Genomic DNA, 18,996 nt, shown 5'->3' on the forward strand with positions numbered 1-18,996 from the left:
ATACTTAATCACATACTATAAAATTTTACATTTAACACAATATCATGAATACCACTAATGATTACATTAGGTAGAGTAAGATTATCAACTCTGCATTCATCAGTTTAAGTTATCTCTTTGGTGTGTCCAATTTGAAGAGCTGAAAAGTGCTGAATTAGGATGGAATCTAGTAAAACATAATTATTGCCATTTTAGGAAGAACACATTGTTTTGATAATATGAAAACATATACGAGGGCTGTTCAGAAAGTAGCAGACGTTTTAGCCTATCGTGGCGATGGGTGGGGGTAGAGCCACCATCTTGGTGTCCAAATGTTCCTACATTCAGAACACATCTATCTGTTGTAGCGTGAGGACTGTGGGTTACTCAATTTGCTCTCTGTGAGTTGTCAAAATTTGTTATGCAATAGAAAATCCCGCCACTTGTGAAGTGTGGTCTGTGATTCGGTTTTTGTTGGCTCGAAACAACAGACCAATTGAAATTTATCGTCAGCTTTGTGATGTTTACGGGCAGGAGATAATGAGTGAAAGCCGAGTGAGGCAATGCTGCATTGATTTTAAAAATGGCCGTACCAGTGTTCACGACGAGGACCGCAGTGGTAGGCCTAGCCTTGTGACTGATGACATTGCAATGCAAATCAATAACAAATATCGTGAAAAACGTCGTTTCACGATTACAGAGCTGTCGGAACATTTTTCCCAAATTTCATGGAGTTTGGTGCAGCAATTTATGATGGAGAAACGTGGTTACCACATATTTTGTGCTCGCTTGGTTCCAAAGATCCTAATGGAAGGCCGTAAGAAACAGAGACTGGCTGCGTTACTGACCTTTCTCCAAGAATACAATAGAAATGGTAATGCAGTTCTGGATCGTATCGTGAAGGAAAACTTGGGTGAAGCATGTCAACTGTGAAACAAAACAGCAGTCGATGGAATGGGCGCACACACATTCTCCCAAGAAACAACAAAAGTGTTTGGAAACGCTGTCAGCAAGAAAGGTCATGGCTACTGTGTTTTGGGACTCCAAGGGAGTGCTTCTCGTTGATTTTCTGGAACGTGGAGCAACAATCAAGACAGGTATAGCGAAACACTAAGAAAGTTACGGCGCGCTATACAAAATAAGCGTCGGGGAAAACTTAGCACTATGGTGTTGTTTTATCACGACAACGCACGGCCACATACGTACATGGGCACTCTTGGATGGGAGGTTTTTGACCTTCCCCCATACAGCCCGGATTTGGCGCCGAGCGATTACCATCTCTTCCCAGCGATGAAAAAATAGCTCGGTAAACAACGCTTTGATACTGACGCCGAACTGCATACCGGTGTAAACCAGTGGTTGAAATTGCAGGCGACAGATTTTTACAGAGTGGGAATTGAAAAACTTGTTTCACTGTATGATAAATGTTTCAATTTGAATGGCGATTATGTAGAAAAATAGCATAGTGTACCTTTCAAATGTATATAATAAACTTTGAGTTTTTCAATTTGTGAATTGTTTATTTCAAAACGTCTGTTACTTTCTGGACAGCCCTCGTATTTAATTGACTATAGATGATATAGGTAAAAACCCATATTAAATTGTTATAGTGTTTAGGTAAGCTTGAATTCAATTCCTGTGTTAACGCTCATAGCGTTATTTCCTATATTATTCTTTCCCCTTTAATTATTTATCTTCTTGATTTAAATAAATAAATAAAAAAAAAAGAGAGGTAAAATTATTATTTATTTTGCAAATATATCCTTAAGAATAAATTTAATTGTAAATACTAAAACCCTTTGTTTATCCCCTGGTATTACCCGAGCATCAAACACCACTAACACTACATCTGATACAACACTGATTCGACAACATAGCACAGTCCAATACTAGTTGTTGCGATACGAACTATGCCTGTCTTCTCTCGAAACCTCACGCCACGTAAACAATCCATCAAATTGTATTTTTGTTGTATAGTTTTCTTAGTATTTATATAAAATATTATTCATGGACCAGTTTTTTGTTTGTTTCAAAAATTGTTAACAACATTATTTTATTTTATTTCAAGAGATTTTTTTGTTTCTTTGGTATTATTTTATTTCATGAATATTGTAAAAGTGATTTCGTTTATTTTTTTCTCAGAAATAGATGCCTATGTTTTGGTTGTTATTTTTTTGTACAGTATTATTTATTTTCATAACTTTATTTAAAAATTATTTTTTTTTTCATATATGAGCATTTTTTAGAACCTATAGACTCTTGAAGGGAACTCGTAAAAACCTGGGCAGTGAGGAACTAACGTGAACCTTTTATATACTGTGTGTAAATGATATAAAAGACATGATTTACGGAAATACCTAATTTAGCCAAAATAATGCTAACGTTCATCAATTTCCGGAATAAATGGTTTTTTTTTTTTGTAAAATTATCAACTCTTTTAAAAGAAATGCACACAGCTATCATACTATCATAGTGATTTTCTCAGTGACTTTACCGAAAAAAAAAAAGAATGTATCAGTAATAATTAATATTTCAACTAATGTGATTTGAAATACTTAATTAGCTTGACTATAACTTTTCGTCACTTAAAATGTCATAATTTTTTATCATCACTTATTTGAATTTTTTCTTAAGATATTTATTGATAAGATAATTCTATTACTAACAGTTTAAAATAGGTTTTGTTAAATAAGATATATATAAACCTACTTACGTTCAATAAACTATAAAACTGACTTTAAAAATATTTTTATTTACAACAATTAATTTTCATAATTACGATATTTAAAATATAAAATTCAAATACAAAAAATTAATTTTACTTTAAGATAATGCTTTTCACTCCAAAGCAACACTTAAAGCTACATTACCAACCAGTTCTGTTCAATCACTAATAACTCATTCAATTCTGACATAGCAATCAACTGATGCAACTTAAAAAAAATCATTCTTTTAATTATCTTCCTCCTCTTCTGGTTCGTCTTCCATTGCGTTCTCTCCCCAAAGGAAAATATTCTCTTTAATAGCAGTCACAAAGAAGTCACTGGTAGGATGAGAATCGAAAGAATGTACAGCTGTTGCTTTTTTATGATTAAGCTTGGATACTATGCTCCCACCTATTAGGTCCCAACAGTAGAGGTTGCCATCCACAGCTCCGCTTATCACGTGACGATCCTTACGGTCAACACCACACTCCACCTGATAGTCTCCTGTCTCATGTCCTATGTACCTAAAATAAAAAAAATCAAACAATTATAATTTTTAATAATGTTTGTTGAAAGTATAAAATGTAATATCTCAAAAGCTTCAGAGGAGAAATTTAGAAAAAGCTTTAGGGGTAGGGATCCAGTTCTACAGAATGAATCTCAACATCTCCACTCTGGCTATAAAAGGTTGGTAACCTGTAAGATAATCACTCCATAAGCCAGAAATGGCCAGATAAGAAGAAAAAAAGTTACATGAATACAAGTCACGCCATTGCAGTCTCAAGCTTTGCATGACCACAGGATCCTTAAATGTCTGGGAAAAAAATCACAATTGAGAGCATAAAAAGGTATATTTTCTTACAGCTCATATGTTCACCGACAACCCAAAATATTCACATAATTAAACATCTTAAGAGAAAATGTGTTTTTTGTTTTTGTGTACTACCACATAGAATACAGCATGTTTCGGAAAATGACAATTGTCAGAATTCCATATTATGGAAATATTAAAATAAATATAATTAATGGAATATGGTCCGGGTGCGGTCAAAAAAACTCAAATAGTAGATAATTATACTATTTTATTGAGCCAACGTTTCGCCCCACGTTGCAGGGCTTCGTCAGGGCTGTTTTGACGGCAACCATTGGTATTGCTGTGTAATTAAATATAATTAATGTGTGCAATGGTCTAGTAATATTAATCATTCGTCAAATAATTTTCTCAAAATCATAAATTACTATTATTCTTAAAAATTATTAAATTTAGGAATATAAGAAACCGCGGCCAACATTCGGTATCATGTTAAATAGAGTACAGATTCTTGAATGAAATAAACAGCTTTGAAAATGAAATAAGGAATTGGGGTAACCATTGTTGAAGATATGAGACAAAAATAAACCTTTACATAGATTAATGTTCTGTATTATTGTCACAAATAATAATTATTACTGTTAAAATATATTGGTAAAAAAATTATAAAACATCAACTTTATGTTTAAAATGGTATGAATAAAAGAAATGAAACCGATATAAACTAAGGTCGTCCTCTATGGACACATTCAAAACAACATAACCCTTCCACCCTGTAACCTCCAGTTAGTTAAATACGCCGCCAAATGTAAAATTATAGTAACATTTATTTATGTTTTACGTTAATCCTCAGATTCAGTGATAAATTTATTTTGTTGACCACTTTTGTGCTAGTTAAAATGGAACGCTTCTTACCAGAAAAACAAAAAAACACTTTATTTCAGGCTGCCTACATAAAGGCCATAATAGAGAACAAAAAGAATTTGAAGCAGTGGAACGAGTATAAGGATAAATACGAAGAGGTGATTAAAAATCTTCAATATTACAATGAAAAGCATCAACATTCCATCTTTCTGCCTGTAGGAAGCAAAGCTTACATTAAAGGTAGGTTAGTTCATACAAATGATGTTTGGGTTACTTTAGGATGTGGTTGGTTCATTAAGACAAGTTGCAAAAAAGCTGTTGAAATATGTGAGAGAAGGATTAAATCAGCGAATGAGCTTATAGAAAAATGGGAAAAAGAAAGCACTCTTCTGGAAAATATGAGAGATTTTTCAAAAGAAAAAGATGCATTTGAGAGTGAAGAAACTAAAGAAGTTATAGAACCATATGATGAAGATCAAGAAAAAGACTGGAAGCTAAAACATAGAGAAAAAGAGAAACAATACCGACAACAGTTAAAAGAACTGAAAGAAAAAACTGGCTCTGCTAACATCAGTACAGAAAAAGATATTTGGGAACACCTTGAAGCTTTAGAGTTACAAGAAGAGCTTGAAGATGAATTGAACCGATTAGGTTGTGACACGGAATCGAGTAGTGAAGATGATGACAGCAGTGAAAGTGATCTTTCAAATGACAGTGCAGTTGAAACAACAGAGCCTGTCAAAAATTCTAAACCTGAACAGGAAAATGAACACTTGGAAAGTAAACCTAAATCAATAATAGTTAAGGATACTAGCAATTCATCAAGAAGGAAAAGTGTTACTTTTAACTTACCACCAGATGACACATCAAACGAAAGTGCTCCTCAGGTTTCTATAATTAATGAAAATAATGCTTTACCCGAAGCTGTATCTGACACAGTTTATGAAAATGTTTCTAAACCATCTTTGCCACTAAATGGTAATGAACTAAAGCGACCAATGAGTAAATTTAAAATGAATCGTAAATAGACCACACATTATATTAATACATTACTTGTAAATATTTTATAAATAAAATATTGTTATTTTTATTAATTTTTGTCTTCCTACAATTCATTAGTTACATAGCAAACAATCCTAGTTTTAAATGGTTTATAAAAGTAACTTCTTATTCAATTTATCTACAAATTTCTACAATACTAGAAAATGGTTATTATATATTAATTATTAAGTTTGATGCCATCATGCAAGAGGTCCGAGAAGAGCCCCTTCATTACTTAAAATTGAGTGTTATTCCTCAGTCCAATCATAAAGTAAAAATCAACCTTCAGTCTGCTAGATTTATTTCTGACTCTAAAGCAAAGGTGCTGGCCTAGCATATATAGCCACCCAGTATCCATAATTATTTGTAAAATGTTTCATTGATTTATAAAAAAAAAATTAATCAAGGTTTAGGACAAGATAATAATTTATTAACAAAATATTTTATTTATTAGCATACTTAAACGTATTTGTTTTTAATATAATATATTTAAATTTTAATGTGATATATATACTTTAAAATGATAATATATTAATATTATATAATAAAAACTAGTTCTTAATGAGAGTTGGCTCTTAATGAATGAGTTCATGCATCAAATCTGAGTAATCGGCACATGGTCATTATTGAAGTATTCCTTATAAAAATCAAAGTCATTTTACTAAAACTATGACCCATTTATTTTATTCACACCTATGTATACTTTAGAGGGGTTTAACTTAGAAGTTAGCTTTAGGATGAGTTTGTAGCTCATAAAATGGTTAAACATATACTTATTCAAAAATAAATTTTATTTTAAATTGAATGTCATTTATTATTGTATTGGCTAAGATGTTTTTTTAGCAAAAGTAACCATTAAAATCACAATAAAGCTTACTCATTAAGGAGTTCACCAGTACTCTTGTCAAAAAGCCAAACCTTATTCGCCGAACCAACTACATAGCACTGACCGTCTTGGGTTATGTTGAGAGATATTACTGGTACTGTAAAAATTTAAAAAAACACTGAAATTAGTTATTATAAATAGGAATTATATTGATAACAAGAATAGTTCAATGTTTCTATTATACACCACATAACAGAGAAGTAAGTAGTTTTATGTAATTGCTTTGGTTTCCTTAATTTTATCTCGATAAATTTAATTCCTAAAAATTATTTTGAACAAAGCATCACAGCATGATGGAACTTATTCCATTCAGGAAGAAACTTGAGAAAGTCTCTTAACAATGGTAAGCTGTATAATACTAAACTCTGTAGCTGAAAATATTGAGTAGCATTAATATTTAAAATTTGAAAATTATATAGAGTGCTATCAATGGGCAGTTTCTCTACATGCCTATATCACTCCATTTTTATAATACATAAAATTTACTTAATGTGTTTTTATGTAAATTGCAATAAATAAATAGAATAGAAAACTTATAAAAAAAAATAATTAGTTTCATAATGATTAAAACAACTAGATAAATAATTAGAGAAGTTTGTCGGGGGGTGTGGTCAGCAAAGAACAACATAAATAAACAAAACCATATTTATTTATTTTATGCCGACGTTTCGACCTGAGCTTCAGGTCTTCATCAGGGGTTATGGCATAGAAGGTAGGCCTACAACTCTCGCAACTAGATAAATACTTTAATATTAAAAACTTGGAATGGAAAAGAACATGTAAAATATTTCACTCTCTTGTAACCTACCAATTTAATTGAGAGATTATTGAGCAATAAAAAGTTTTGAAAGAGTTAATTATTAGTTATAATTAATTTTGAAATTACCTCCAATGTAATCGGTTGTTAAACAACCAGATCTAATATCATATCTCCTTACTTTACAGTCTAAGGATCCAGTTATAATTTCATTTTCAGTTATTTGCATGGCTGTTATACTATCTTTTGCATCTTTGAGTATCTAAAAAAAATATGAATAATTTAATAAATCTGGTATATAACCTATGAAGAGGGAAATAGGCATTGTTTCTGCCCTTATTAAATGATAAATCACTTAAAAAGTCCACTATTAAATTTATTTAATTGAAGCAGTGGAGTATATAACAAAGTCATATATTTGGATTAAGTGGTGATGATATAACAATAAATAAAAGAAAACTTTTAACACTATACTTCATACCGACCACTGAGGAAAGAGAAATTCTGAAGAATAGAACATCAAGGGGTAAATCAGTCATTAACAAACAAGTATATTCCAGTACAGTGACAAAACAATTATTTTACTATTTTTTTCACCAATTTCTTTAAACTAAAAAAAATTACAATTACTTTAATTTTAATTATAGCCTATTTTTTCTTCATATAACTGTGCTAAATGGTTTATTACTAAGGAGTAAGTAGGAAAGGTCCTTATAAAAGTGCTAGGTTACCAAAATTTATGAAATATTTTACCCATTTCTCACTGTTATTCAAACTTTTAACAGTATACCATTAATTGAATAGAAAATGAAATTATGGTAATCAAATTTTGGCATTCAATACAAATCACAGTAGAGAGAAAAATAAGGACATTATGAAGAAAATCAGCCATAAACATACAATTCCAGCACAAAGACAAAATAATTATTTGTCCAACTTTTTCACCAATTCTTTAAACAAAAAAAACACCTTAATTTTAATAAAAGCATATTTTTTCTTCAACACTTCACACTAAATGGTTAATTACTCCTATCTTGATAATGGAACTGGATTGCCAAATTTTATGGAATATCTTTCCTTCTCTCACTGTTGGATATTCTCCAAGGAGAGTAAAATTTGAATAAATTTACAGAAAATAGAACAAGTTTAATACCTGTATTGGCTGGAAATTAAAAGATTTAAGGTCCCATATCATAACTGTATTGTCATGAGATCCTGAAAATGCTATGGTAGATTCTTCATTGTATTTTACACATGTTACATTGCTGACATGAACTCTTAATCTACGTAATGGTTTACCCGTTTCTACCTCCCAATGAATGATACTCTTGTCAGCCCCCCCTGATAATAGGTAACTGAAAACATTGAAACAAACTTACAAATTTAGATGAAATAATTAATTTTACACAGGAAATATAGTTTTTTCACTGATCTACCTGCTGTCAGAAGAGCCACAGGCATCCAAAACTTCATTTCCATGGCCTGAATAAGTTTTAAGGAATAAATTCTTATGTGGATTCCATAACTTTACCGTTCTGTCTGATCCTGAAGAAATACAATACACTCCATCCACTGTGGGAATTAACAATGAAGTTTTAACAGATACACCAGAAAACATAAAATGGTATAAATATTAGAAGCATACCATTAAATCGAACCCTTCTAACAGCTCCTTGTTTACAATCAATTGTACTTAAATGCTTAAAATCCATCAAATATATAAGGTTTTTCAAACATATAACTGAATTATAAACCAGAATATAATCTCAACTAATAATGATTTTTATTTCATTTTTTTTTTTGTCAATATTAATCAAAATCCACTCCACTAATGGCAGGTTAAAAAGTGTTTATAACCTGTAGAAATATAGCCTATCTTTAACCTCTCCCTATTTGAAAGCACATTATTGTGTTGTTATCAAAGAAAATTTAGAGGTCTGAATATTTGTTTTTTATTTTTTTGTTTCCCTCAATGGTGGTGGTTAAAAAAACATTCTGAAGTTGTTTAAAAGTTATTGATCTTCCAAGATGTTCTCTAATCTCTATAGGCAGTGTCTGATTGAAAAACATTTTGTATATAATTTATGTGAGTTATCTCTCTTTCTATCTCTTATTTTTTAAAATATTTGCACCATGTGAAATAGTTTTTTAATCATGATTGACTTTATTTCATAGTTCCACTCTGTAAATGGAGTCAATGTTTTGCTAGTACTCTCCCTGAGTTAGTGACTGAAAGTAGCATTCAGTCTGTTGAAGAACCAGAAAACCATGCCATAAAATTGGAGCAAAGATTTATCTATCCCGAATTTCTTCCAGACCCCAAAATAGAATGGAGGAATCCCATTCGTGAAAGATTAGAGCGCCAAGATATGTTGAAAAGGAGATCACAAATTGAAATTCCTGAGTTTTATGTTGGTTAGTACTAATTACCTTCTATTTGCATTATTAATAGTTAGCATTTTATATTTGTTTTTATTACAGGGAGATCTTCAGTTACTGGCATTATTTATATTGCACCTAAAGTATTTATTGGCCTTTTAAAATAATAAATTATATTTAAATATAATAACTTTGTTAAGGAAAATTATTTAAAATGTTCAATCGAAATTGATCTAATTAATTTTCCGAATATTTAATTAATAGAAAATATTTATGAACCATATATTAATAACTATTAATTTTTGTGAATAAGAGGACCACACTTGCTTTTTCAAACAACAGCTTTACCTGACTCTATAGCTCTTTTGTGATATTCATTTCACTTTTTTTGTGATGAAATTTTTTTTTTAGCTAAAGGAAGAATGCTGACATCTATTTGGAGAGACCGATGTATTTATGAAAATTAATATTGGCTCTCCTTTATGGAAATACCCTATTTACTTGTTATTGGTTTGCCTAAATCGTTGTCTGCTGGTTTAATACCAAGCTTGGTCTTACATTTCATCTGAATATTCTAGCAAAGTTACAATATACAGATTTATTCCTTTCTTTCCAAAAATTGAAAATTGATTGGCTGGAACTGTTAAACACGTTTGGCCACTGTGCATTCAGCAAATTATTACATTAATTTTAACAATCATATCAACAGTAATGATTAATTTTTTGTCTCTTATTAAATTAGTTAATTATTGTTAAAGGGACAATAATGGCTGTTACTTCATTTACTCCTCATTCTGCATCCAAAAAGAATAGATTCCTCGGAATTTGTATTCAAAGGAAAAGTTGCGGATTAAGAGCTTCTTTTGTTCTAAGAAACGTTGTTGATAATTTAGGTAAGTGACCCATATTCTTTCTGTCATGTTCCATTTATCTGTGTTCTTTATGTAGTATATCCCAACTGCTTATTGGATTATTTATATTTTTCGTAATTCTTTTTCCAGTTAAAATTATTTACCATCAAATAATTTTTGTTTTCCCCTTTTCCTTGAAAATGTTATTTAATTGCATATGACTCTCCACAAAACCCAAATTACAGTAGAACTCCGCGTTACTGGTTTTCTGAATTAACTAATGGAGGAAAATGATAAATGAAGTGCTGAGAAAACACTAAGTTCGACAAAATAACTGACTTTATGACTTCTGTTATAAACTTGTCATTAATTTTCATTTAATATTATACTAACTTGGTATAATTTAACTTCATCATGTATGTATAAAGCATTGAGGTTCAGCTTGGACTATCCTACATTTTTCGTGAAAACTTAGTTTGAAGGGTCAAAGCATTGTTTGACATGCCAACTGTTAGCTGTATAAAGAATCTTTTACTTAGCCATTCAGTAAATCTAGCTAGTTTAACATATTGTACTAACATATTAGATTTATGTTGCCAATGCCGGAGTGGATCAAGTGGCTTTATCATTCTGTCACTGCTAACTGATACATAATACTACGAAACTGCTGACTGGAATGCTATTCACTATCACAACCGGTCTAAAGTAGTTTGAGAAAATTATATTAAAATATTCTTTGTTGTTTATTCCAAAATCAGGTCTAGTGAGGCTGGTACATTCTGATTCTTAATGCCTCATATGACCTTTTTATTAAGATTTGTGTTAAATTTTAATTTTTACCTAATATAAAAATTAAATTAATGTTTTTTTTTTTTTTGTTTATTCTGGATGAACTGCCTCTTCCACTTTACCACCACTGTCTCATTCCCAAATAAGATGGATAAATGGGATACTGTACTGTATTTGTCGCTTAATATATAAATACTGTAACTTATATTCAGAGAATATTTATTTATTTCTACAACCTTTTCCCATTTTCTAGGAACTGAAATTAGTTACCACCTCTATGATCCTACAATTGAAAAAATAGAAGTTATAAGGCTAGAAAAACGGCTTGATGATGAACTTTTCTATTTGAGGGATGCACTTCCAGAATACAGCACTTTCCCTCTTGATATGGAACCAGAAATTCTTCCCGAAAACACTCCAATTCCTATTAATACTACACAGGTACTTAAAAGGCTTTTGTTTTCTATGATACTTATTACTAATCAATATTTCAATCTTAATGCTGTGAGATATTTTTAAAGCCTTGTTGATCACCAAGGTATATAATTATTAATTATACTCTGCTAACAAACATTATTCATTCTGAACCATTTATAAAAGACAATTCCTTGGACAACTGACAAAAAAAATTATTTAAAAAAATGAGGTTTGAGACCAAGAAAAGAGGATAGTTGATTCCCATACAGTAAATATGGGTTTCTAAAACATTTGATTGAGGTAGGCATTAGGGCAAAGCATTTTGTTGCAAGGATCTCATTATTACTGACAGCTTTGCAAAGTTCAATTATATAGAAAAAAATGTGATCCTGTGTGCGTAGCACACAACTTTTACTTGCCATCTTATTTTGAATTGAAATTAATCCTTGCTAATTTCAAAACTCCTTCTTCATTATTCACCTTAGCCATTTCTCCATTTACTATATTTCCATTTATAGGTAAAGTTAAAAACTACTATTACCATGTCTTTATGTTTCCGTGGTTTTTCACCAAATCACCAATGCTTTTTACTTTCCTTTAAGATATATATAGTTAGAGAAAGTAATGCAATCATGAAAAACGTTGACTTCGATTTAGCGATGGAAATATACGTTTTAAGGTCCCCTGAGTCCAAATAATTAGGACCAGCAAAATGGTCATTTGTGCCTTTGTGAACAGTATAGCTCAAAAATGAAAAGTCATAAAAAACTGAAATTAAATATTTAATTTATATGCAGGAATGAGGTATCAACTTTTTTGATAAAATTGACTGACCGGAAGTGCCACTTCAGAATCGATTTTTCACTTTTTTTTCTATTTTCTCTAATAGAGCTCTAATAATTTTAATTAATCACGGTATATCAATGTACAATTTAATGGTCTTTGATATCTTATTGAAATAGTTTGATAGGGCTTAAATATTGTATTTTCAAAAAATGTTCCTTTAAAGTACCTCTAATATTCTTTGTTAGAAATAATTAACCATTTCATATTGTTGTTAGTAGTGAAAAATAGATAAATATAAACGATGAAACGATTTGATAATTAACTTAAGGATTTAGTTATATTATATATCATCGAAAAGCCAAAGATTTTATAAAAATAATAAAGATGTCAAAAGTAAAATTGAAAGACAAAAAATGCATAAATAAAAGGTCAGTTCTAACAACTTTCAAACTGCCAGCTGCATTTTCTATTTCACTCTCTAATAACAATTTCATCTAACCATAGATATTAAATAATCAGTATTTTAAATTTACATAACTAGTATATAAACATTTGAATGGACAGGAAGACTAACTCCATAAAATCATTTTTAATATTTTAAATAAAAATTCAATAACAATTTATCATTGAATAAATGGCAAAAACCACAATGTAAATGTTAAAATTTTGGAACGAGAAATATTAGTCAAAATACTTTCTGAAAACTGTTGAAATGCAGTTTTTTAATCTGTCACCTGAAAGGCTCATTTGAAAAATTAGTATAAAAATATCTGTTCTGTGACAAGCTAGGATTAATTTCAACTCTAAGTAGAGGCGGGGGTAAGTGAACTTTGTGTGATATGCACACCCCACCATATTTTTATAATAGTCTGTGGTAGAGAGCATATTTTATTTCATAGTTATACATGTTTCATCTAGAACTTCTGTCTCCTCAAAGTTTTTCAACTTTGAACTCTGGTTTTAATTGAAACTATAATAAAATACATTTTTACTTGATAGAATAGATTTTATTAAATATAATTTTATTAATTTCAATACGGCTTCAAATATTTATTGTTTCTAAAGGTCATACTGAAACCACGACCATGGGTAGGAAGATGGGAAAGGACTGATTTTAAAGGTATCAATAGAGAACATATGATGACACTTATTTCAGATAAAATGAAAATGCAAATTCCTAAACATAAAAAACCTTGGGAGAAATATGATTTGATGAAACAATACAGGTAGGTATTACCCGCACAAAAGTTTATTTTTGAAACATAGTACCTTTATTTATTTATGTCCTTTGTTTTTTATAGAGCTACAATACCTGAGGAAGAACAAAAGGAAATCTTTGCTGAAGTTTACTCACAATTGCATCAATTAGAATTAAGCAAGAAAAAGTCAAAAAGAATACGGTCATTTGTCAAGCCCAAGAAAACAGGATAAAAACTATCACAGTAGTGTGTGTGTGTCTTAAAGAACAGTATAAGCACAATTTGTATTTGTGCGTTTTGTATATAGTAATTGTCTTATTTGATGTATTGAAATAAATATTGTTATACTTCCTATATTCATTTTTACAAGATTTTCATTTTATGTTTAATTTCATAGATCTACTTCCTTCAAAACAGATAAGTATGGCTGTTAAATCAGTTGCCTCTGTGTATCATTAATTCCAGGTATTTCTTGGTTAATTTATGTTTTATAGAGTAAATTGTGGTTCCATCCATAGAAGATTGTGGTCCAAGTGATGTATCAACTATATCTGGAAGTTAAGGGAAAAAATGCTAGTAAACTGATTGTCAAAATTTATTAATCCATATTATGTTATGATATTAATTAGGAAAGGTATAAAAATTACAAATATTTTTTTAAAAATTCAAATTTAGTTATGTATTGTTTTGTTGAACATCCTGTTTTAAAGAGGTAGCTAGAGAATTTATATGGGTTGAGCAACATTGAAACTAAAGTGTAAAGTCTGAACTGAAGTTCAGGACTTAGTTGGATTTACGTTGGTCTGACAAAATAAAATCATTTTTCGATTCCCTCAAAAATGACTGTAATGATTTTGATTAAACTCAGTATATCAATGTAATACCAGGAGGTCTTTAATATGAGATAAGTTTTATCCTCATTGAAATAGTTTGACTGGGCTTAAATGTAGATTTTTAAAGAAGTCTTCCTTTAAAGTATCTTTAATTTTGTTTATTGGAAAAAATTACGCATCTTACATTCTTACTAATTAAAAATGGATAAAAGAATTGGATAATTCTTCCTACATATTATCCCAAAAACTTGATCGTTAATATCATCTATATACTAAATATGAATCCAACACAGGCTCTAAAAACAAATCTACCACTGACCCCAAAAACAAATTTTCCCAAGAACTTAAAGTTATATTAGGCCCAGGCCCAAAAAATAATCCACCCCAGACTCCAAAAATAATCCACCCAGGACCCCTAAAACAAATTTATCTGAAATCTTAAAATTAAGAAATTATGTTTTCATAATTTAATTCAAATAAAAATATAATGGAAATTACTATTTTTCTATAAAATTTCTTTCCTAATGCTCTTATTCACACTTAAATCATATTTATCATCTTTATTTATTGCTTAATTTATAAAATTTCTTATGATGCACATATCTTTATTGAACACCTTAAAAGCAAAACTGCGTTAATCCTTTATTAATATAATTTCCTCCAAATTTTTATTAAAATTTCCTCCAAAGTTTCTTAATCTAAATGGTTTTCAATTTATCTAAACCAGACCAATTCACAATATAGCAGCAGTTTAATAAGAATCAAATTTGGCTATCATATGAAATTTCAATTTCAATAAGATGCACATATATCTTATGATGCATATATCTCCATAAAATACATTAAAAGCCTAACTCTTTTAATCTGTGTAAATGCTTAATTTTTCATAACAAAACTAATTAACAACTCGCTACTTAAATCATAATTCAATTCTTTATTATTTGAAGTTTCTAGCTGATCTTACATAACTATTAAAAGGTGAAATTATTTTATCATAGTTAAAGTCAAACTATGATATAGTTTAAATAACAATATTTAGTTGTTGTTTTACTGTTTCATATTTTATCTTCAGTTTGCTTAATAGAATGAACAATCAATCAAGTATAATAAATACTAACTAATTTAAAACGCACATTAATAAATATGACTGAAATATTATACATCGTTTTAACTAAGATCGATAAAACAAAAAAAAAATCATAAAATGACGATTTAGATTGTTAAAATAATAGTTCATTTAACTGTTGTCTAAAGATAGCAGCACAAAACAAGGGTAGAAAATGATAGTTCCGATTCGCACTGTTAGAGGCCAGCAGTATCCAAAGAGCCGTTTCTGTAATCCAAATATAGCTTGAAAATATTTTAAATAATAATAATGAGAGATAGTTGACCGTGGATGATAAATGAGGAGAAGATGGATGAGGGTGCGGTCAATGAAACACAAATAAGTATGACTAACTTATTTTAATGTGCCGACGTTTCGGCTAGAGTTTCTAGCCTTCTTCAGGGTGATAAGGTTTTCTTCGAATGTTTAAATACTGAAGGGCACTTGTGCTCGTGCAGTACCCGGTCCTATCCGCCTCGTACCAAGCCTCCGCACAAACTAGGCGGAGGCTTGGTACTAGGCGGATAGGACCGGGTATTGCACAAGTGCCCTTCAGTATATGACTTCTTGGAGGAACTGACGTTCATTGTTTAAACATTCGAAGAAAACCTTACCACCCTGAAGAAGGCTAGAAACTCTAGCCGAAACGTCGGCACATTAAAATAAGTTAGTCATACTTATTTGTGTTTCATTAACCGCACCTCCGACCATCTTCTCCTCATTTTAAATAATAGTTAGATTAACTACATAAAGATAGCAGCACCAATCAAAAAGATAGGAATTGTAGTTTTAATAACTGCCGCAAGAGGCCACCAGCATCCAAAGAGCCGTTTTCTCAGTTGAAATATAGCTTTAAAAAATTTTTAATTTTAGTTGGACTAACTACATAAAGATAGCAGCACCAATCAATGGTGGCATGAAACAGTAGTTCCAATAACCGCCGCAAGAGGCCAACACCATCCCAAAAGCCATTTCCGAAGTCTGCTGGAAAATTTTTATTTTGTATTAGGATATTAGAAACTAACAGGAGCTCAACTGATTGGATCATAGTTAAGACTTGTGTTGGAACACACCTTATCTGTTCCAACACAATCGTAAAGTCAAAGTGACTTGTTGAGCTCCTGTAAGTTCCTAATATCCTAATGCAAAGTAAAATTTTCCTGCTTGGCTTCGGAAATAGCTGTTTGGATGGTGCTGGCCTCTGGTGGCGGTTATCGGAACTACTGATTCCTCCCTCCCTTGATTGGTGCTGCTATCTTTATTCAGTTGGGCGAACTATATTTAAATATCAAGAATATTTTTAAGCTATATTTGACCGCCTTCAGCGGACTATGTTTATTAATCTTATACTGCCGTAAGGCAAAAGAAGACATATTGTATAATGTGTTATATATCATTTTGTACATATAATCCGTATTATATATATATATTATATCAATAAAGAGGTTTAGAAAATAAAAAAAAAAGCTATATTTGAACTGAGAAAACGACTGTTTGGATGGTGCTGGCATCTAACGGTGCTAATTGGAACTATTGTTTTCTAAATTTCTGGATTTATGCTGCTGTTCTTATGCAGTTGGTTGAACTATTATTTTAACATTCTAAATTGAAAGATCATTTAGAAACTTCAAATAATTATGATTTAAGTACTGAGTTGTAAATCATTTTTTCCTCCGCCACTTTTCGTCAGAGTAGGGCAAAAATTAGCTATACTTGAAACTAATAGCTAAAATTGCCACGGATACGATATTTATTTATCAATGGTTCATTCATAAAGAACTACTTTTCCTGTACCTTCGGGTTATCGATGAACAGTCTGGCCTAGTGATGATGGTTTGCCATCATTTTGGAGCAACTAAAGCAAATATTTACCCCATATTTTTTCCCAAATGTTATGGTTTTATTACTTGTTAAATGTTATTGTTATTATTTATAGTTTTATTTACATCAATAAAAATAGTGATTGGTCGTCAGGTTGGTATGATTACATAAAACATAACCTGACAACTTGCAACCTCCCTGTTTATTGACATTCTTTGTTATTGTGATGATTAATATTGGATAAGCTTGTTAGTTGAATTATTCCAAAATGGATAAGTTAACGCTAGTCTCTGGTACGTTATTTCTAGCCGCAGATATATTTGCTATTGTTAGTCTTGCGATGCCTGATTGGATTATCACAGATGTTGGAGGTAAGGAATGTTTATATTTGTAGAATTAAATTATCTCAATATTTTAATATTTTATAGTGTTATCTTTTGTACATCAGTTTATCTTCTTTTAAAAATCCTTTAAGGTATTTGACAATTCAGAAGATAACAAGCCATTATATGGCTAATAGCATTTGATTAAATCGAACTTTATACCATCTACTGTCTAAATGGTTTGAACAAGTAAAATGATGATAAAAGTGACCCAAAATCCACATTTAAGTAAGCTAATTTTCAAATATTTTTTAAAGAATACCTCCCTTTACCCTTTGTTAGGAGTGGATGTGGCCGCACATGGTTTGATTTCTAGCTTAGTGGTCTGCTAAATTCAATGGATTGGGTCAATTAAATACTTTTGTATATGATAAAGAGATACTAACTGTTAGTTATAAAGAGAAGTGATATGCCATCGTGTAAAGTATCATATACTGTCCATAGAGATTGGGTATGCCTCAGGAGGGTCTCCTAATCTTAAACTTTATTTGTAGCTCATCAGATTAAAAATAATTTTAAATTAGAATTAGTGCATAGTCCAACATTTTACCCGGTGAGTTATCCCACCTCTAATTGTTTTTGAAGGTTATTAATTTAACTCTTAATATATGAAGAGTCCTATTAATTATTTTGAAAAGTATTGTTATTTTAAATAAAATATGGTTCAATTATTTTTAAAATCTGGATTCTATTTATTCTTCAGTGCCTATACTTATTGCTCTGTTCATGTTAATTAAATCTAATAATTTGTTCATTTTTTTATTAGGAGATACGAGACTTGGATTAATGTGGACTTGTATGACAGTATATAACAGGCCCCAAGTTTGTTTTACTCCGAGTCTTCAACCTGAATGGTTATTGGCACTTGTCTGTATCTTTATTGGTTGTATTTGTATCACAACAACAATAATACTTTTAATATCTTCACATTGGGACAGGAATGTTGTCCCATATGCGAGATGGGTTGGATTCACTGCAAGTAAGTATTATATTAGTACATATTATTGCTGGCTGGTTTAAGTTATTGAATGTAATTGAGGAAGTCATTGGAACAGTGGCTAATAATATTATTTATTCTTTGATAAACCATAAACAGATGAAACTGTTTTGTCCGTCTTTCTTGTGATTCTCTTGTCGTATTCTTAAAGTTAATTATTTGATAATGCTGAATAGTATTAAAAAAAGGAGCTATGTGGAAAGTTTTAAAACCATCAAAACTGGAAAGAAAATATATAATGTAAGAATGTTGAAAATCTTGTGCCATTTAGATGTTACTGGTTTTATAACCCAGTATTATGAGCCCTTCTTTTAGTAACTATAAACAGAAGGAATTGTTTGTTTTTTTTATCATTCTGTTGTAGTACATATATATATTATATTTTAAATAATA

The 18,996-nt window shown here is 30.4% G+C and overlaps 5 protein-coding genes across 6 annotated transcripts in view; 4 read left to right on the top strand and 1 right to left on the bottom strand.

Annotated features, from left to right (window-relative positions):
* The first annotated feature begins 519 nt into the window (after window positions 1-519).
* LOC136795450 (uncharacterized) lies at window positions 520-912 on the top strand. Its single transcript, XM_067046047.1, has one exon. It carries the CDS (start codon window positions 520-522, stop codon window positions 910-912), a length of 393 nt encoding a protein of 130 aa, XP_066902148.1.
* Window positions 913-2,711: 1,799 nt separating this feature from the next.
* LOC106687197 (WD repeat domain-containing protein 83) lies at window positions 2,712-8,894 on the bottom strand. Of its 2 annotated transcripts, none has more exons than XM_014430936.3 (6): window positions 8,689-8,894; window positions 8,480-8,615; window positions 8,197-8,398; window positions 7,173-7,305; window positions 6,278-6,383; window positions 2,712-3,208 (listed from the first exon to the last, which is right to left on the bottom strand). In XM_014430936.3, exons 1-6 carry the CDS (start codon window positions 8,753-8,755, stop codon window positions 2,932-2,934), a joined length of 921 nt encoding a protein of 306 aa, XP_014286422.1. In that variant the 5' UTR covers window positions 8,756-8,894; the 3' UTR covers window positions 2,712-2,931. The 2 variants fall into 2 exon arrangements, with proteins under 2 accessions (XP_014286422.1, XP_066902146.1); XM_067046045.1 differs by having other exon boundaries at window positions 8,197-8,417; window positions 8,689-8,888.
* Window positions 4,243-5,453, top strand: uri (unconventional prefoldin RPB5 interactor). The gene has a single exon (XM_014430935.3). The coding sequence runs from the start codon at window positions 4,395-4,397 to the stop codon at window positions 5,385-5,387; it is 993 nt and encodes a 330-aa protein (XP_014286421.1). The 5' UTR covers window positions 4,243-4,394; the 3' UTR covers window positions 5,388-5,453.
* A 32-nt stretch (window positions 8,895-8,926) lies between the features above and the next one.
* Window positions 8,927-13,818, top strand: mRpL19 (mitochondrial ribosomal protein L19). The gene is made up of 6 exons (XM_014430937.3): window positions 8,927-9,129; window positions 9,219-9,458; window positions 10,181-10,315; window positions 11,316-11,503; window positions 13,331-13,491; window positions 13,567-13,818. The coding sequence occupies exons 1-6, from the start codon at window positions 9,072-9,074 to the stop codon at window positions 13,694-13,696; spliced, it is 912 nt and encodes a 303-aa protein (XP_014286423.1). The 5' UTR covers window positions 8,927-9,071; the 3' UTR covers window positions 13,697-13,818.
* A 3,590-nt stretch (window positions 13,819-17,408) lies between these two features.
* LOC106687200 (uncharacterized protein C16orf52 homolog A) overlaps window positions 17,409-18,996 on the top strand; it is a 3,902-nt gene continuing 2,314 nt past the window's right edge. The window contains exons 1-2 of the mRNA XM_014430938.2: window positions 17,409-17,594; window positions 18,373-18,585. Of these exons, the coding sequence (XP_014286424.1) occupies window positions 17,492-17,594; window positions 18,373-18,585 (316 nt within the window). The 5' untranslated portion in view covers window positions 17,409-17,491. The remainder of the gene's footprint in view (window positions 17,595-18,372; window positions 18,586-18,996) is intronic.

This window comes from Halyomorpha halys, unplaced genomic scaffold, assembly GCF_000696795.3.
Source record: "Halyomorpha halys isolate HHAL.00 unplaced genomic scaffold, Hhal_1.1 Scaffold926.1, whole genome shotgun sequence".
NCBI classification, from domain to species: Eukaryota; Metazoa; Arthropoda; class Insecta; order Hemiptera; family Pentatomidae; genus Halyomorpha; species Halyomorpha halys.

Excerpts from the sequence above, each read along its gene's own strand:
- LOC136795450 (XM_067046047.1), top strand. The coding sequence starts at position 520 with ATGAGTGAAAGCCGAGTGAGGCAATGCTGCATTGATTTTAAAAATGGC.
- uri (XM_014430935.3), top strand. The coding sequence starts at position 4,395 with ATGGAACGCTTCTTACCAGAAAAACAAAAAAACACTTTATTTCAGGCT.
- LOC106687197 (XM_014430936.3), bottom strand. The coding sequence starts at position 8,755 with ATGGATTTTAAGCATTTAAGTACAATTGATTGTAAACAAGGAGCTGTT. Across the intron at positions 8,399-8,479 it reads TGTGGCTCTTCTGACAGCAG|TTACCTATTATCAGGGGGGG; the intron begins GTAGATCAGTGA and ends CAATGTTTTCAG. Across the intron at positions 6,384-7,172 it reads AACAACCGATTACATTGGAG|TACCAGTAATATCTCTCAAC; the intron begins GTAATTTCAAAA and ends AAATTTTTACAG.
- mRpL19 (XM_014430937.3), top strand. The coding sequence starts at position 9,072 with ATGTTCTCTAATCTCTATAGGCAGTGTCTGATTGAAAAACATTTTGTA. Across the intron at positions 9,130-9,218 it reads ACATTTTGTATATAATTTAT|TTCCACTCTGTAAATGGAGT; the intron begins GTGAGTTATCTC and ends TTTATTTCATAG. Across the intron at positions 10,316-11,315 it reads AAACGTTGTTGATAATTTAG|GAACTGAAATTAGTTACCAC; the intron begins GTAAGTGACCCA and ends CCCATTTTCTAG.